At 44.3% G+C, this 17,375-nt stretch overlaps 1 protein-coding gene across 1 annotated transcript in view; it reads left to right on the top strand.

The window, feature by feature from the left end:
- CCDC93 (coiled-coil domain containing 93) overlaps positions 1-17,375 on the top strand; it is a 96,586-nt gene that overhangs the window by 65,185 nt on the left and 14,026 nt on the right. Inside the window, exons 13-20 of the mRNA XM_069460328.1 lie at positions 1,331-1,393; positions 5,381-5,454; positions 6,628-6,709; positions 7,702-7,773; positions 9,217-9,270; positions 10,787-10,849; positions 14,014-14,122; positions 16,198-16,280. Coding sequence (XP_069316429.1) covers positions 1,331-1,393; positions 5,381-5,454; positions 6,628-6,709; positions 7,702-7,773; positions 9,217-9,270; positions 10,787-10,849; positions 14,014-14,122; positions 16,198-16,280 — 600 coding nt within the window. The remainder of the gene's footprint in view (positions 1-1,330; positions 1,394-5,380; positions 5,455-6,627; positions 6,710-7,701; positions 7,774-9,216; positions 9,271-10,786; positions 10,850-14,013; positions 14,123-16,197; positions 16,281-17,375) is intronic.

Genomic DNA, 17,375 nt, shown 5'->3' with positions numbered 1-17,375 from the left:
GTTGTTGCTTCCTCACAAGGTGGAAGGAGGAAAGGGAGCTCACTCTAGCCCCTTCACTTATGTCATTCATGAGGATGGAGCCGTCATGTTTTAATCACTTCCCAAAGGCCCCATCTCTTGATACTGTCACATTGGGTATTAGGTTCTAACATACGAATTTTGGAGAGACACCAACATTCAGACCATAGCAAGCCTCAAGAGTTAAATCACTAGGATTTCAAGAGAAAGCTAAACTTTCTCCATAAGTACCCTCATCTACCAATTACACAACAGGTTGATAAAAGTTCTCATTGCACACATGGCTCCCTTTGAAAAGGGAGATGCCAGAGCCCACCTGCTTCCTCAGCAGCAAAACAAAGGCAGATTGAGTTGGCTTCTTGATAGGCCTTGTTGGAAGTATAACCATTGGTCAGTCATGAAGACAGGTAACTAGAAGCATGCTTTAGGAGTGACAACTTCTGAAGGTGACACAGCTCTTAATAGGCTACTTACAGGCTCAAGGATGAGGCAAGGTATTTTGAAGTAATCATTGAGATATAGATTAAAATTTCTCCTTGTTAATTTGTACCTAGGTAATAACTAAAGAGTCTGAAGGTGGTTTTCTGCCTGTTCCCCTTTTCAAATGTAAAAATGCATAAGCCCTTTGAGCATTTAGAGAAATGCTTTCACATTTCTAAAAGTTAAAAGAAAACACAAGGAGATACCTTTTGTTTGCAAAAAGGAATTGACATTTTTGAGATGTGAATTTATAGTTATGTAACTTTGAACAGTAAAGGTAACTTCACCTTCTTTCTCTTAGTGTTGAAGACCTGAATCTTTTCTTCTATCTGGCATTATTTGCCAACCAGTCATATTATATGCTAGAATCTTGAGAGCTGAAATGTAATTTATGTGCTAGAATCTTGAGGGGTGAAATGTAATTTATATTCTGCAAACAGACAAATTGGTTAACTGAATTGATTGTAGCCATACAGAAAAGTCAGATAGACCTAAATTTGGATCCTGGCTTCTTGAGTTACCAGCCATGAGACTTAAGTAAGTTAGCTCCTTTGAGTCTTTATTTTCTCATCTGTAAAATAAGAAAAATGCCTTTTTCCATTGAATATAAAGATTCAGTGATACGATTTATGCAGAATACCTAGAATACTGCCTGACATGTACTTGGTGTTAACATGAGGTTTTTTTTCCTTTCATTTGTTTTGGGCCATCCATCTAAAATTTTCTCATTTGCTCAGTTTAAATCTTTCTGAGCTTCTATTTTCGTATCTGTGAAATGGGGATACCATCCATGATAGAATGAGAGCAAACATCTTTTATCTTTCATTTACAGCTGCAAACAAGTCATACCAACCTGCAAGCCAGATATAATGAAGCAAAGAAAACACTGACAGAGGTGAGCAGTTCTCCGTTCTCCGTGGGCTCTTGTCAAGAGTCATTTTTGACCTGCACTACTAATGGAATGTGGAGGAGACGTGATCCTATTCTCAGGGGCTCCAGTCCATTTGAGGACATAGGACACTTACATGGTAGTGTGTGAGCCATGCCATCAGTTTATCCACACCGCCACATTCAAAACCATCAGCAGTCTTGGTGGGAAAAGTCACTGTGGGCTACGAGGGTCAGGAAAGGCTCCCTGAGGAAGGAAGGCCTGATGGGCAGGGCCTGGGGTGCACAGAGAAGAACTCACAAGGACACTCACAGTGAATGGCCCCTGCTCCTTAAGCAGCAGGTTATATAATAGCTCCCAAAATACTGAATCCCTTGACTGTAAGAAGGTTTCCTTTGAAAGACAAGAGAACTCAGAGTGATAATGATTTGTTGTTCAGAATTGCCAGTTAGCTCCTAGGCTGAATGCAGGAGGGGTCTCAGGAGGAGAAGGGCTGTGGGTGCATTTAAACCAGTGATTCAGTTTCTGGTCCAGGTTGCGAGTGTGCCGTCTCACATCAGCATATAGCATTGCTCACCTCCCCCTTCTGATTGCCTAGGAAACCAGGCGAGAAAAACAGATATCTCTGATGCCACATCTGTCATGAAGAGGGTTTAGCTATTTCTGTCCCTTGGTTTCCACAGAAAGCTGTCCTCATCCAGACTTGAAAAGCACTCTTTGTTGTGATTTTTGTGCTCGGGCTGTGGCTGTCCTCTGGAAGGGCCTCATTGCGAGGTCCCTACCTGGTACTTTCTGGACCATTTGGAAACTGGGGTTCTTCAAAGATATCTTTGAATCCAAGGCAGTACCTTCTTTTATAACATTTCACATGACATTTGCCAGTTTAAAATTTTTGTTTCTGTAGCAGTATGCAGCACTTAGTTTGCCACCTTGCTATAAACCTCACAAAGCTTTTTAATTCTGACTTGGACTATTTTCTTTAGTTATTGTTAGAATGTTTGAAAAGGGCAGGCACAAGTATGGCCAGTAAAATAAAATTTTTTCTCCTAAAGATGCCTGCCTTTCCTTTGGACAGATCAGCTTCTTTTACACTGTTCTGTGACTATATTCTTTATAAATTAGATGGCAGGGTTGGGGGAGGGGAATCCCTGCTGGTCCATTACTTTTAATAATACAGAGTCTTTGGCATGAAGTTTGCCAAGTCATAGATCTGTCTTTGTATAACAATCTGGAAGAGATTAAAGGTAAAACATCTTGATATCAATTTTCTAAGACATTTATATGGCTTAGGATATAAATTCTAAGTGGCTGTAAAGTAGCTTTTTGTACTAAACACAAAATCAAGTATTTATTGAGCCCTTCTCATGTGCTAGAAAGGTGGAGAGTGTGATTTCAGTCATAACAGTACTAAGACTATCCTTAAATAATAATAGCAGCCAACACTACTATGTGCTGGGTGTGGTCTGGGCACATCACATGTATTAGTCTGTTGAATCTTTACAACAACCCTAGCAAAGCAACCCTAGCAACCCTAGCTGTTATCATTCCTATTCTGCAGCTGGGGAAACTAAGGTAGAGAGGCTAAATAACTTGCCAAAGGCCATGCAGTAGGATGCCTGGATTTGAATGTAGACAGTCTGGCAACAAAGCCCTCTCAGAGAGCTTACTATCTATTAATAATAAGCAAACTAATTCCCATCTAGAAAAATGGGAAGTTATCCAAAACATAATGCTGAACAATTTCTGAAGAAGCTTGGTTTGTTCAGCCTGTGAATAAAGTAATGACCTTCATCCCTGGGCCTGATCTCCTTATCTATTCAAGGCAAGGGTTGGGCAGAATGAGCACTCGAAGCCCTTTAATGCCAGGGTTTCTGGTTTTAACCTTTTTAGCAAAACCTGCCCTTCCAGGATAACCTAGTGGCACTGGAAAATAGGGAGGACTTGTATCTTTTCTCAGCAAATTTAGGAAAAGTGAAACGGGGCGTGGAAGGTGGCAGACAGGTGGCAGCTGTGCCTGACACCTCTGGAGGAGGCTGCGCGGCCACTTCAGGAAGCCCAGGAGACTGGGTTGCCCTTGGGTCAGCAGCATGGGCTGCCAGGGTGTAGCCTGTCCCCTGTGTAACTTCAGTGGTCACAACTTTAATTTCCTATGTGTGAGACTCACTCTTTTTAATGTATGTGGTATTCTCTTGTGTCTCTCTAAGGGCATTAATTGGACCTAAAGTTTTTCTTGTTCTGTAACTTTCTTCAGGTCAGAATTCACTTGTGGAGTTATCTTTTCTGTTTATGTCTTTCTTCAAATGTTTGTTGATTCTTGGATATGTGTTCATCTTTGATTTTGAAATTTCTCGTTACCATCTCTGGATGCTGTGTCCATTTTTTGCAGCCTGCCTCACGTGTTTATTCTGGAAGGGTGCTGCCTACCGTTTGGGGGGATCAGCCAGTGGTAACTGCTAGTCTGGGTTGGGGAACTCCCCCATTTCTGCTGGGTATTGCCAACTCTCTGGGACCCTGCTCTGCCTCTGAGATTTAAGCACCAACTATGGGGCTTAAGGGAGTCAGGTGTCATGGCTTAGCCAACCTGGCTCTTCCTAATGCAGATCCCCGGCCCTGCAAAGCAGTCTTTCCTCCTCTGCTCACTCCACATGGCATCCTCCTCAGCCATTCCTATTGGCCAGCCATCTTTGTTGTTCTGTGAGGTTAACTCTTGTGTTCTTATCTGGATTTTGGGGGTGGGGGGAGGGTTCCTGGGGCAAGAAGGGGTTGCTCCAACTTGTGCTTAGTCTGGCTATTTTCTTTCCTTTTTTATTTTGGAGACAAGAGTCTCGCTCCGTTGCCCAGGCTAGAGTGCTGTGGCGTCAGCCTAGCTCACAGCATCACAGCAACCTCAAACTCCTGGGCTTGAGCAATCCTTCTGCCTCAGCCTCCCAAGTAGCTGGGACTACAGGCATGCACCACTATGCCCAGCTAATTTTTTCTATATATTTTTAGTTGTTTAGCTAATTTCTTTCTATTTTTAGTAGAGACGGGGTCTCGCTCTTGCTCAGGCTGGTCTCGAACTCCTGACCTCGAGCAATCCTCCCACATCGGCCTCCCAGAGTGCTAGGATTACAGGTGTGAGCCACCATGCCTGGCCCAGTCTGGCTATTTTCAACTAGAACCCTTGGAACTTTTTTTTAAATAGGTAACAAATTCACATGGTTCAAAATTTAAAAAGTACAAAACATATAGCCCTATAACCCAATTTTCCAGTTACCCACTCCAGAGAAACCAATGTAACCAGCTTCTTTTGAATCTTTCCAGAGATATTGTATGAATATGCAAGCAATTACATGTATACATTCAACATTTACATTTCTTTATACACTTTGGAAGCATGCTGTGCTCATGGTCTTGCATCTTGTTTTCTCCATCTTACAGTAGATACTAGAGAGCATTGTAAAAGAGCTGCCTTTTTTAAGTAGCAGCTTAGTATTCTATTGTATGCTGTAACTGCATATTTCATACATTAAAATATGAGTTTAAATTTCTTTTTTTAAAAATCCTTATTATCTGCCTCAGAAAAAGAAAGTGAAATTGTTCAAGAAGTCAAAAGTTTTAACTCTGCCCCGTTAACACACATGAGAGTGCTATTCTAAGATTTAAGCCTGCGTCTCTCCCATGGCCACTTTTTATTTCCCCCTTGCTACCAAAGGCAGCTGCTCTTGCTTTTGGCTTTCCATCCATTTGCTGCAGTGATTTGAAACCATCGCCAAGGTGTTTCTAACCAGCAGAATGTGTCTGGAAGAGTCTGGTTTTGACCTTTTCAGGTTACCTCTCCACTCCCGTCCCATTTCTCTGCTCCATTTTTCTCAAGGCACAGCCAAAATCCAGTGGGCTTGGCCACCTACCGAAAGTGGGGTTTAGGTATGAGCCAGAGGGAAGGAGAATGGGAGCGCCCACTCTTCTATCCTACCAAGTCCCTAGCAACGATGCCTCCATTCTCTCGTGCAGCTGAAGAGTTATAGTGAGAAACTGGACAAAGAGCAAGCAGCCCTTGAGAAGATAGAATCCAAAGCCGATCCAAGGTAAGAGGTTGCAGCATGCATTTATTTTCCCTTTGAAAAAAAGTAACTTTGCCAATACATGGTGGTTTAATTTGTTTGGGGACAGGACAAAACAGCCAAAGGCCATCAGTTCGGGCCCCTCAGTTCAGTTCATTTCACATGCGCATCCATACAGTGGCGGCTCTCTGTTGCTCAGGCACGTTCTGAAATGTGCCTGGGTTGCCTTGCATCAGCCACCTTTCTCCCAATTCCCCTTAGAAGCAGAAGCAGCATTTTGTTGTTTGCTTTTCTGTTTTCAAAATCGGTCATACATTTACAGTGCTAAAAGGGCATGCGGTGAAAAGTCTTCCTCCCACCCATCCCCAGTCACCCAGTTCTCTTCCCTAGAGTCCACTAGCGTTACCAGTTTTTTAACAACACATATATCCTGGGGAGAACAGGTGCAGTGTTTTTGTTAAGGCATTGCTGCTATAGTTTTGTTTTGTTTTGTTTTGTTTTTACATTTCCATGTAAAATTAATTGTCGTTAGAGTAAAAGCAGCACTTAACATTTGACCTTTTTTGCTCCAGACTGAGTGGTAAAATCTCCTAGGTGTTGCTTATTTGAATGAGATTGTAAAATCACAAAAAGTTTTAGGCACAGAATGAGCAGTTCTGGTTAGATAGACATTTTTAACAAAAAGTACCCACAAATTACTTGGCTCTGTAATTAAAAACTTTTCTTTCATGATTTGGATCAAAGTGCTGTCAGATATTTGATATTTTTATTTTTAAATTAGTGCTTTTAATGGCCTTAAGCAACTTGTCTCCTTTTCAGAATGGATATTAAAAATGGTTTTCAGTACTATATATGCCCTGAATATAGTTGAATAATTGGTATCATAAAATATATCCAGTACCTCTGAAACTCATTGATGTTTCTATAGTTGACATTTTAATTCTGGAATCCATAATGTTAGTTTAGAGCTGGACCGATGGTCTTGGGTATATAAATGAATAATAATGTCAGTTAAATCAATGGCATTATCCTTTGTGGAGAATTCATCAGAAATTCTTGGAGGAAACAAAGGAAATTAAAAAGAGAGTCCTTTTATTTAGCTGGGGACCTGGTTTTTGCTGTGATTCATAAAATCATAATGGCCTGCCATGTGTTTTTTTGTGTGTGTGTGGTTTTTTTTTTGTCTTTTTCCTTCAGTATTCTGCAGAACTTGAGAGCACTTGTAGCCATGAATGAAAATCTGAAAAGTCAGGAACAGGAGTTTAAAGCACATTGTCGAGTAAGTGTTGTTTAGCATCAGCAAACAAACCAGGACTCTTATAAAATCTCTTGGTATACTTCTCCTTGTCCTGTGGTGGCATCCTATCTAAGTGCAGTGTCAAAAGTAGATTCATCGAACAGTTACATATCAGTTGTATAAGGTGAGTAGAGCGCTATGATAGGTAGCCTCCATAGTATGAAGGCTAGATTAGTATGAATAACTGTGTGCCAAACCTCAAAATTGAGAGCATAGTCTAGCAAACAATGTTATCTAATTTACAAAGGTCTTTGAAAGAAAAGTCTTATAAAGTTTTTTTAAAAAATACATCATATTTTGTTGACGTGAGCTTTGTGAAAAGAATAACATCACACAAAACCAGGGCTGTCCTGGAAACCTGGGATGTCTCTGTGTCCTGTATACAAGCCCTGGCTCCTGCCGTCTGGGAACTTGTAGAGTAGTCGTGGGGGTGATGTGTGCACAGGTGACTGAAGTGGGAGGCAGGAAATGAGGCTGGGCAAGTCCAGTGTGAGATTCAGTGGAGGAAAGGCCACTCCAACACAGGGACCAGCAGGAAGCTAATTCTTACTTCAGGGCCAGGGAGGATGGCAAGTGGAGGAGGGACTTCCAGCTAGCTCCACGCTGGAAGGGCCTCAGGTATGGTGGACAGGTGGATAAGGCTGAGGCCTGCTGGGGGGAGGAAGCAGATAAGGCTGATTGGAACTAGGCTCTAAACCACTCTCATTCATTTCATTTCCCAGTGATTACTCTGCACCTCACTGGCCCTTTAGAAAGAAAGGTCTCTCCTGACTGAGGTACAACTGCCTGTATCTTCCTGAAAAGAACTTTCCCAGGCTGAAAATTGGGGATCAGTGCAGCCAGCTTCTAATTGGCTTTTTATCCTAGCATAAATTCATGAAATGTGAAAATAAGATTTCTGGCCAAATAGTTAAATAACTGCATCCAGTTGCTAGCTTGTTCAAGTTCTGTAAATGTTCCTATCACTTATAAAGGAGGAGATGACACGGCTGCAGCAGGAAATTGAAAACCTGAAAGCTGAGAGAGCACCAGGCGGAGATGAAAAGGTAAAGGCTCTGAATTAGTCCTTGAGACTGGTAGGTGCTATTGTGACGTACACAGTGAAAGGATTTCTAGAAGACTAACCAGCAACCAGTCTGGTGCTCGCTTAACCTGGTCCTGTAAATACACATTTCTCAACTGTTTTCCTTCTGTGATTTTCTTAGATTTGTACCCACCTCCTTTCTCTTCCTTCTGGGGGTAAAAGGCAGTACTGGGTGTGAAAGGCAGCAACCCAGATAGGAATTACCAGATTGTACAACTCGGGCCTCTCCCTCCCTTGGGGCGATGTTTCCAGGAAATGTTTGAGCTCTGTTTCCTATTCAATGTATTCTTTAAAAGTTTCTTCCTGTGGACTCACTCTGCTCTCCTCCTTTCCTGTGCAGGGAAATGCCCCCTTCCCCAAAGGCAACAATGAACTTGAAAAAGGAGAATGGTGTCTGCCCCCTTCCCAAAAGGGAGCAGTGAACTTGAAAAAGGAGAATAGTGTTCGATTTAATGTTAGAGCCCCAGGATTGCAGGAGCATTCTGGGTTTAGGGAACACTTCTGGTCAGCTGGTTCTCTGAACAAAGGACTTGATCTTCCAAGGAGCTAGTGTAGGTTTCTGTCAAACGTTAAATCAAAAAATAAGGACAGGAAAATAAAGTCTGTATCTCTCACCAGATATGATTATAGGGATTCCTTTTTGTTTTCACTTCTCACACTTCATTCAAATCTTATTTTCTGAGGAGCCCTGTGCCTAGAATGCAAGAGCTAGATGTGATCTTAGAACCCATTGTTTGCACCCTCTCCCCTGTAGAAATGGGGAACTTGAGGCTCAGGCAGGGGAAGAGATTGTCCCAGCCAACCAGCACCAGAGCCCACAGAGTGCCCCGCTGCCCGGCCTAGCACTCTGCACTGGACGGTGCCCTGGCTGTGCAGGACACTGCCACACCAGCAGTGAGCAAAGGCCTTGCAGGTGTCTCTTCCCTGTCGTGACTGGTTGTGTCATTACATCTGTGAGGGGACTGGCATGGATGAAGGGCAGATCCCAGGAAAGCAGTGGTGTTCGGAGACCATCGTCACACAGCCTGCCTTTCCGGTTGTTTCTGAAACTTTCAAACTTTGAGGCTCAAATCATCAGCTTGGTCAGCCTGAGTTTGCACAAATCACAGACTCTCAGGATCACATTCCTCTTCTCAGCACATCTTGTTAGAGGGATTCTTACTCGTGTTCAAAAAGAGTTATGGTTTACCTTGTTTGTGTGTAACTGTGAGAACAGTTTAGGATCTGGGGCTTATCCAAGGGCTGTTCCCTTTCTGCTCACTCCTCACACATGCTCAATGGGCACCAGCATGTCCCAGCTGCACTGTCATGCCCCTGCCCTGACCCTTTCCTACATCTAGACCCTGGTCTTGTCTCCCTTTCCCCTTACTCAAGAAAGGTGTTTATTGTGTTTCCATCATTTCAGACCCCCTCCAGTGGAGAGCCACATAGTGCCCTGACCTCCATGATGACTCATGAGGTACGTACCTGCCCATTCTCAGGACTGGTGTTGTACCCAAGGGCGTGGCGGCCAGCTTTGCACTCCCCTGTGACAGTTTCTCATGCCTATGTTAATGTTCTCTATGGCCACGTCCCCATCTGCCAGGCCTTCAGGGACATCATCCTCACCCCTCAGATGGAGGCAGGGTCTCACCAGGAGCTGAAGGTTACCATTCTGGTGGATTTCCTCCCAGTCCAGCATGCAAGCATTCTGTCTTCACACTGGCATCTCAGCTGAGAAGGGGAGAAGCCTTCACTGGCTGCACATGCTGGTTACAGCGATAGGCTCTGAGAGCTGGGGGTGGTACAGAGGGGAAAAACTCTCTCTGTTGTAACTCTATAGCAGGGTCAGCAAACTGTTTCTGTAAAGAGCCACGTAGTATTTTCAGCTTTGTCAGCCAACTCTGTTGCAGTGGACATAGTTGACATGTAAATGAGTAGACATGACTGTGCTTAAGCAAACTATTTACAAAGATGGGCCACGATGCACATTTGACCCAAAGGCCATAGGATTTAGCTCACAGGCTGTAGTTTGCCGACCTCTCTTCTGAGTTAAACCAGTGTTTCCAGCATTCCACCAAACCTCCAGCAGGAAAAAATAGGAAAGGAAGAGGAGGAAGAAAAGAAAAGCAGGAAAGCTCTACACAGTTGCCATCTTCAAGGAGTCCTCTTCCCTTTGTGCCCTTATAATCTCCTAGTAGAAAGAGCTTCAGGATTCCTGCAGTGAAGCCTGTTTGAGTTTGCCCGCAGCCGAGCCCTGTGGAGGAGATTGAGTGTGTGTGTTCCCTGCACACACAGGGTCAGGGACACCTCTGACCCCTTTTGTAACTTTCTCTGAGGCAACAAACCATCCATCCAGGGCTCTTAACCTTATCAGATTCAGTGAGGGGCTAGTTTCTTCTTATTCTCTACATCAGCACTGTCCAAAAGAATTTTCTGCAATGATGCAAATGTTCTTCATTTGCAGTGTCCAATGCAGTAGCCACTGACTACGTGTGGCTACCAAGCATTTGGACTGTGGCTAGTGCAACTGAGAAACTGAATTTTTAAAAACAATTTTAGTTAATGTAAATTTAAATAGCCACATGTGGCTAGAGGCTATCGTGTTGAACAGTAGAAACATAGAAAACCAGCATCATCTGCAAACACAGAGGCGTAGAACAACAGATTCTTTAAGTAATGATTTGTCTCCTTATCATCATAGTTTTTTTTTAGGGGAAGGGGGGAAAGGACATATAGATTTGGAATTTACTTCACTTAAGAACCCTGGAGTCAGCATGGGTCCCAGAAGGAAGAGTTGTTACAATGTGATATGAAAGGGTGTCAAGGGTCTCACATGAGATGGGACCCAGACCTTAAACTTGGCCCTTTAAGAAAAGAAATTTGAGGGTTCAGGATAGGAGAGATAACGATAAAAACATATTCACTTCCAAAGACTCCATCAAAAAATGAAAGTTTTCTATTCCCAGATAATTACAGCCTTTTCTCATTTTTAGGAAGACCTAGACAGACGGTATCATATGGAGAAAGAGAAACTCTACAAGATACGTTTACTACAGGTGAGTAAAAACAAGAACCAAAAAAATATGTAAATGCATCTAACTAGGTATGAATCTCTTATAACAGAGCTAGAAAATCTCTAGCTCTAAGACTAATGTCTGAGAACTAGATAGGTAATAAGGCTGCTGTTCACCAGTCTTCTTTCTATCTGGAGTGTAAGTCTGTGATTTAAGATGTTGAAGTAATGTCTCACATTGGTGCGTTACTTTCATGTCACTCATTGGAGTGGATCCTCAGCCCAGGTGGAGAGTAGGTGTTATCAGCCTCATTTGTCATATGAGGAAATTGACTCAAATAGGTTAAGTACTTGCCCAAAGTCAAGCTGCTGGTAAGTACCAGAGTCAGGATTCAAGTTCCCTAGTATTTGTCAAGTGTTCTTGTCTAGTACTATTCCTTGCAAATTTTAAGTGCCCATTTTAGTTATCTTTTTTGATAATCAGCAGTTTATGAAAATGGCATCAAATGTGAAGGAGGTAGGTTTCAAAGGGAGCTCTAAAACTAAGTTCACATAGAGTCAAAATTACATTTTAAAATCCCCTAGGCCGGGCGTGGTGGCTCACGCCTGTAATCCTAGCACTCTGGGAGGCCGAGGTGGGCAGATCGTTTGAGCTCAGGAGTTCAGGCCAGCCTGAGCAAGAGCGAGACCCCAGCTCTACTAAAAATAGAAAGAAATTATACGGACAGCTAAAAATATATATAGAAAAAATTAGCCGGGCATCGTGGTGCATGTCTGTACTCCAGCTACTCGGGAGGCTGAGACAGGAGGATCGCTTGAGCTCAGGAGTTTGAGGTTGCTGTGACCTAGGCTGATGCCACGGCACTCACTCTAGCCCGGGCAACAAAGTGAGACTCTGTCTCAAAAAAAAAGAAAAAAAGAAAAATCCCCTACATCGCCAGTCTGGTTCATGGAAGCTCAAAAGCCAAGAACTTTTGCATTTTGTGTTCGGCTCAGGCCATCTTTCGTTCTCTGGAAGGGAAAGGCCAGGCCCAGGTGGGAATGGCCAAAGGGCTGCAAGGGCCAGTGAGATCCTGTTTCCCTTCTCTCTGGCTCCTACTTATTTTGCTGAGCTCTGTGATTAAATTTGGGTGAGTCAAATTTGTTTTTGATGCAAGGATTCTACTAATCTTTAAAAACTCACAGAATTAAATAAAATCAGGACTACACAGCTGCTTATTTGGAAACTTTTTGAGTGCTTACTACATATTCAGCACTGCACTAGATCCCAGAGACAGTAAGTGGGATGACCCATCTTCTGGGAGCTGGCAGCTGGCTATTTGAGAACTAAGACATGTCCAGAAACCTCAAAGTACAAGGGGGTTATATGCAAATAGCCTACTAAGGGCAGTTCCAGACTGACTGGGGGAAGCTGCAGGAAAGCCAGTAGCTGGCTGAGGCAGGCATTGGCCGTGGGGCTGAGTGGAGAGGAACTGGTAGGGGAGAGATTGAGGAGCTGTAGCTGGCAGAACTTAGTATTGGCTGAGTGAGAGAAAGAGAAGAGTAAGGATGATGCTTGTGTTATTCATTGAGAAGAAGCATAAAAGATTAAGCATAAAAGCATAAGGTTAAGAGGGAGGGTGGGAGTATGAATAGGAGTTAATGCTGTCTGTTTGGGGCTTTTAAATGTTGGAGTATTCAACCAAGTAGAAATGTCCAAGGAGTGGGTGGTTGTCAGGTCCAACTCTAAGTAGTCTGGGAGGACTACATGGGTGTCTGCACTGTGTGAAAGAGGACTGAGGCTGTGAAAATGTAGAAGAGGCCCCGGACCTAACCCTGGTGAGCATAGCACGTGAGGGCAGGTGGAGGCAAAGGAGGGTTCCACCAGTGAGGATGAGCCCAAGCAGCTGGATGGGAAGACAAGAGCATGAGGACTCCTGGCTGCTGAGGCGTAAGCTCAGTAGAGAGGAGGGGAAGTGCTGCTAGAAGTCAAGAAAGCTAGAAGCTGAGAGTTATCTACTAGATGTGGCCTCAAGAAGGTCTACAGTGACTTTGGCAAGAGCAGTTCAGTGGGGCTCTGGGGAGAGCCTGATTGGTGGGTTGAAGGATAACTGGATGGGGGGAGGTAGAGAACCCAGGGGTGCATGGCTCTCAGAGCATTTGGCTGTGTCAGGGAAGAGAAAAAGAAAGGGTGGGAGCTAGAAGCCTTAAGGAAGGGCTTTTGGAAGGAGTGAGGGACTTGAGCATATTTAAATGGTGGTCAGAAGGAGCCAAGTGATAAGGAAAGGTTAAAGATGAAGGAAAAAGACTGAATAGTTATATCTTAAGATTCCTAAAAAAAATAAAACAGGAGTCAGAGCCTGAGCACCCACGGGGAGCTTAGCCTTGGTGTAAAGGAGAGATCCTTCCCTCTAACCAGAGCTGCGGACACCCTATTCTGGGTTTGGTCGCCAGAGTGGGTGGTGAGTTTCCCACTAGAAAGCTCTTACTTCCTCAATGAATTAGAGATCCACATCTACAAACGAAGCAGGCAGGGAGAGTGGGAGGATGCAGCGGACAGAGGAATGAAGGTACAGAAGAAAGGCAGTGCCCAGAGCCCACTTGGTCCCAAGACCACAAATGTGCAGCAGGAGCCGTATGCAAGTGAGCAGCTCGCCCTGCGGCAACTGGCTTCAGCGCCACACAACATAGCACTGCACTGCCGTTCAGACCCAGTCAGCAGGGCGGTTTCCCCAGTCCATGGAAGCGAGAAAGTGCTGGAAGGGTATTTGAGGGCTAGATTGTAGAAGCTTTTCAGCCAGGCTGGGGAATTTGGAATGAATGTGGAGGCAGCAAGGTGGCATAATGTCCATCATCTGGGAAGCATTCCTGTCATTGCCTGTCTCCATTTGGCAGTGGTGGAGCCAGCTGCTCTAAAGTCCTTTGGGGCCTAGCGGGCTAGCTGTGAGCTCTGTCCACAGAACCCCTTCCCATTCAGAATCTTCCTTCCTAGTCCATTGACTTGATGCCTTCTGTGGTTCATTTCATAGCTACGCCTCCTCCCATGCATTGTACAGTGGAAATGTCAATCAAAATCTGAAAGGGGGCCCTCAAGCTAAAGGCAGAAATTTGTGCCTGCATTCCAGGCCGTGTGGTTGGGCTCAGGTGGGGGTGCAGGCAATATTTTGGCTCCCCAGAGAACATGTTAGGCCTTTTACCAAATAGTTCTCCCCTCTCTTTTGCATTTAGGCTCGAAGAAATCGAGAAATAGCAATTTTACACCGCAAGATTGATGAAGTGCCCAGCCGAGCAGAGTTAATACAGTATCAGAAGAGATTTATCGAACTCTACCGCCAGAGTAGGTGCATCAACTACAAACAAGGCTGGGGAGGGACAGGAGGCGAGGGGCTCTGTCCCACTTTGATAGGGTGGAGCGTGCACCAGAGCTCAGTCCATGAACGCCACCACCAGAAAGGGCTCCTTTCGTCATCAGGCCTGCTCAGCAGTCCCAGGAGCAGCACCGTGGCCTCTCACTGCCCTCCCCATGGGCAGGTTGTTGAAGCCAGTTGAACTCTTAGAGTAATGCTTTGAACCAGCCCCATCCTGCTCAGCCACGTGGCCTTCCCCTGAGCTCCTGCTCCACTTTCCAACTTCTCATGGAACTTCATGGCCCAGTGTCTCGAGATCAGTCCTCACTCATTGTTCTCTACAGACTTCCTTGCTGATGGGGTCCTTACCTTTAACAGGATCATATCCACCTAGTCACCCAGGACTGGGTCCCCCTCAGCCTAAACCTGACCAAGTCTCATCCAGCTCGGAATGGCCCTCAACGCTGTCATTGCCTTTCTCTTCCCACCGCTCCTGCCTTATCTGCTCTCACTTGCGTCATATCTCAGCTAAATGACCGTTAGCTGGCCTGCGGCACTGCCTCCACATCCCTGAGCCACGCATCTGGTTATAGCACTTCTCTCTGCTGACAAATCTCAAGAGCTCCTCAGGGCCTAAAATAAAGCCTTTCTCCGTATTGTGCCCGGGATCCTCCCCAGACCCCTTTCCTGATCTGAACCCTCACTTTGGCCTCACTAGTCCACGCATTGCCTCTGGGCACACCCTGAGCTTTGACATCTTATCCTTGACTCCTCGGATTCTTTGTGCCTGGATCCCTTCTCTTCTGTCAGGCAAAACCCTTCAAGACCCAGCTCAGATTCTGTCAGCCTACCCTGGGTCCTCCACCCCAGGCAAGAACTAATCACCCCTTCTCTAGGCTCCCACTGTTGCATGTCCCCGTGATACCTCAAACTCAAAAGGTACAAACCTCCCTAACCCATGTTCCTCTAGCCAGGCTGGCCTCCTCTCAGTTCTCTGACTCATGCTGCTTGCCAGTTCTGTTTCTTAGTAATTCTCGAGTTCATTTAATTCTTTCTCTAGACTCTTGCCTGAGAGATATTTCTCAAACATAAATTTGATCATTTTGTACCCTTGCTCTAAAAGCTTTAATATTTAATAGCTCCCCGTAACATGTTGGATAATCTTCAGAATCCTAAATACACTGTGCAAAGTCCTGCATCATCTGGGCCCACTTCACTGTCCAGCTTCCCCTGCGGTCACTTGGTGCCCCACCCCTCTCGTGCATCTGCATCTTGGCCCTGAGCGGGTATCCAAGACTGGAATGCCACTGTCCTGCACATTCCCACTTGGCATTTAAAAATCCACCTCAGTTTTGCCTTGAGGCCTGGCCCTCTGAAGCACCCGTCCTGGTTCAAGGTAGAGCACCGTCCTACTGGAGGGATGCAGATCATGCTTCCTTTCACAGGTCCTGCCCCAGCACTTGTGGTTTCATCCAGTCCTTACATTGGCCTCGAGTGATCTGAAGCAGGTATCAGCAGTGACAATTTTCAGCAGAAAATAGTTTCTGCCTTAAGTGAAATCTTTTCCCTTTAATTTTCTATTCCTGCTTGTTTCCAAACTTTTAGCAGTAATAATAATGGTAGTGATAAATAATAACACCTTGCATTAGTATATCTCACAGGGCGAATTTTACAGGTTAAAGTCATTTGATAAGGATGTTTTCACACCAAAGAAATTTTCAAGCAGTTGCACCAAAATAGCTGTATCAATTTTTATTGCTATTATCAAATATCTACAACCCCCACTTAATGCATGAACCAGATGGTTTATTTATGGCAGCAATTTTCAACTCTGACTATCCACTGTCATCATGTGAGTGCCACCTACAAACATTCTCCTTTCATTGGTCCTGAGAGTTTTCAAAGTGTATCCCAGGTGATTCTGTTTCCACGCCGTGGGGCTTCCGCAGAGAGTGAGCGCCCAGCCCTGACAGACCTGAGTGCTGGCAGCATGCGGTGTGGGGAGGGCACTTCGGCTGTTCTGATGCCTGTTCTTACTCGTGTGCCCATTTCTTTGCATTTACAGTTTCAGCAGTGCACAAAGAAACCAAGCAGTTCTTCACTTTATATAATACCCTGGACGATAAAAAGGTTTATTTGGAAAAAGAGGTAAGAACCTTTATAAAAAGAAAATGGCTTAATCAGAAGATCAGCCAACGGTGCAGTTGACTCCAGATAGTCAAATGAACTTGATGTCTGGGTTGGATGTGTTCTGTGTAAGCAGAAAGAGTTATCCCAACTGCTGGAATACAAAGTCAGAAAATGCAAGATTCCTTGGGAGCTCACATTATCTGGGTGGGAAGTGAGACCTGTTGACAGCTGCCCAGAGTGCCGTGTGAGAATTGCCATCATAAGAAACAGTGGGAGCACTGGAGCTGGTGAGACTAACTTGAGTTTTAAAGGAAGAGAGGAACCAGCTAAATGAAATGGGGATAGTGAGCTTATTACTTAGAGAAAATAGCTATTTAATCATCAATGGTAGACATAGGAATGAAATAAAAGGATTATAAAATTAAAAACAAAGGTGAAAAGAGTTGACATGGGCATCCCTCTTCTTACTCACGGACACTCTCACTCAGGTTAAATCCATTCATGATTCAGGGCTCCCCCAAGCTGGATGACAAATGATTGGGGCAGGGTGTACAGCTGTGTTTTATTAAAAAAAAAAAAAGAAGAAGAAGAAGAACATTCCTGGCCCAGAATGGCAGTGCAGTGTAGTGGAGAGACTTTGAGTGGAGTGGCTTTGCCATCAGACAGATTTGGGTTTTAGTGTGGCCTCCTGTGTCTCGCCTGTAAATTGGAGATGACACCTGATTGTGTTGGTGATGATTATGATGAAGACAATGAGAAAAAGTTCATTGCACACGGTCAATTCTCAATACATATTATTCCTACCTACTCTCTCGCCTAGAGTTTGACAGAATTTGTTTTTATTCCATCATCACCTCGCAACATGCATTAATTACCACTTTAATAAGAATAATATTATAGATGTATCATTTACCTGAACCCAAATTGAGGCATCTATAATTATTGTCACCTTTATTGCCTGTTGTCAGTTAAACCAGATAAATCTCTCCTCCTGGGCACTCCTTGAAGAGGGGTTGAGTTTTATTTTTTTCTGTATCCTGGGCCTTACACAATGACAGGCACGTAACAGGCATTTGTTACATGTTTGAGTAAATGAATGCATTTGGTGGGATT

The sequence above is a fragment of the Eulemur rufifrons genome, chromosome 1, assembly GCF_041146395.1.
Source record: "Eulemur rufifrons isolate Redbay chromosome 1, OSU_ERuf_1, whole genome shotgun sequence".
In the NCBI taxonomy this organism is placed as follows: Eukaryota; Metazoa; Chordata; class Mammalia; order Primates; family Lemuridae; genus Eulemur; species Eulemur rufifrons.
The sequence above is the reverse complement of the archived record's forward strand: the minus strand, read 5'-3'. Positions and strand labels throughout refer to the sequence as shown.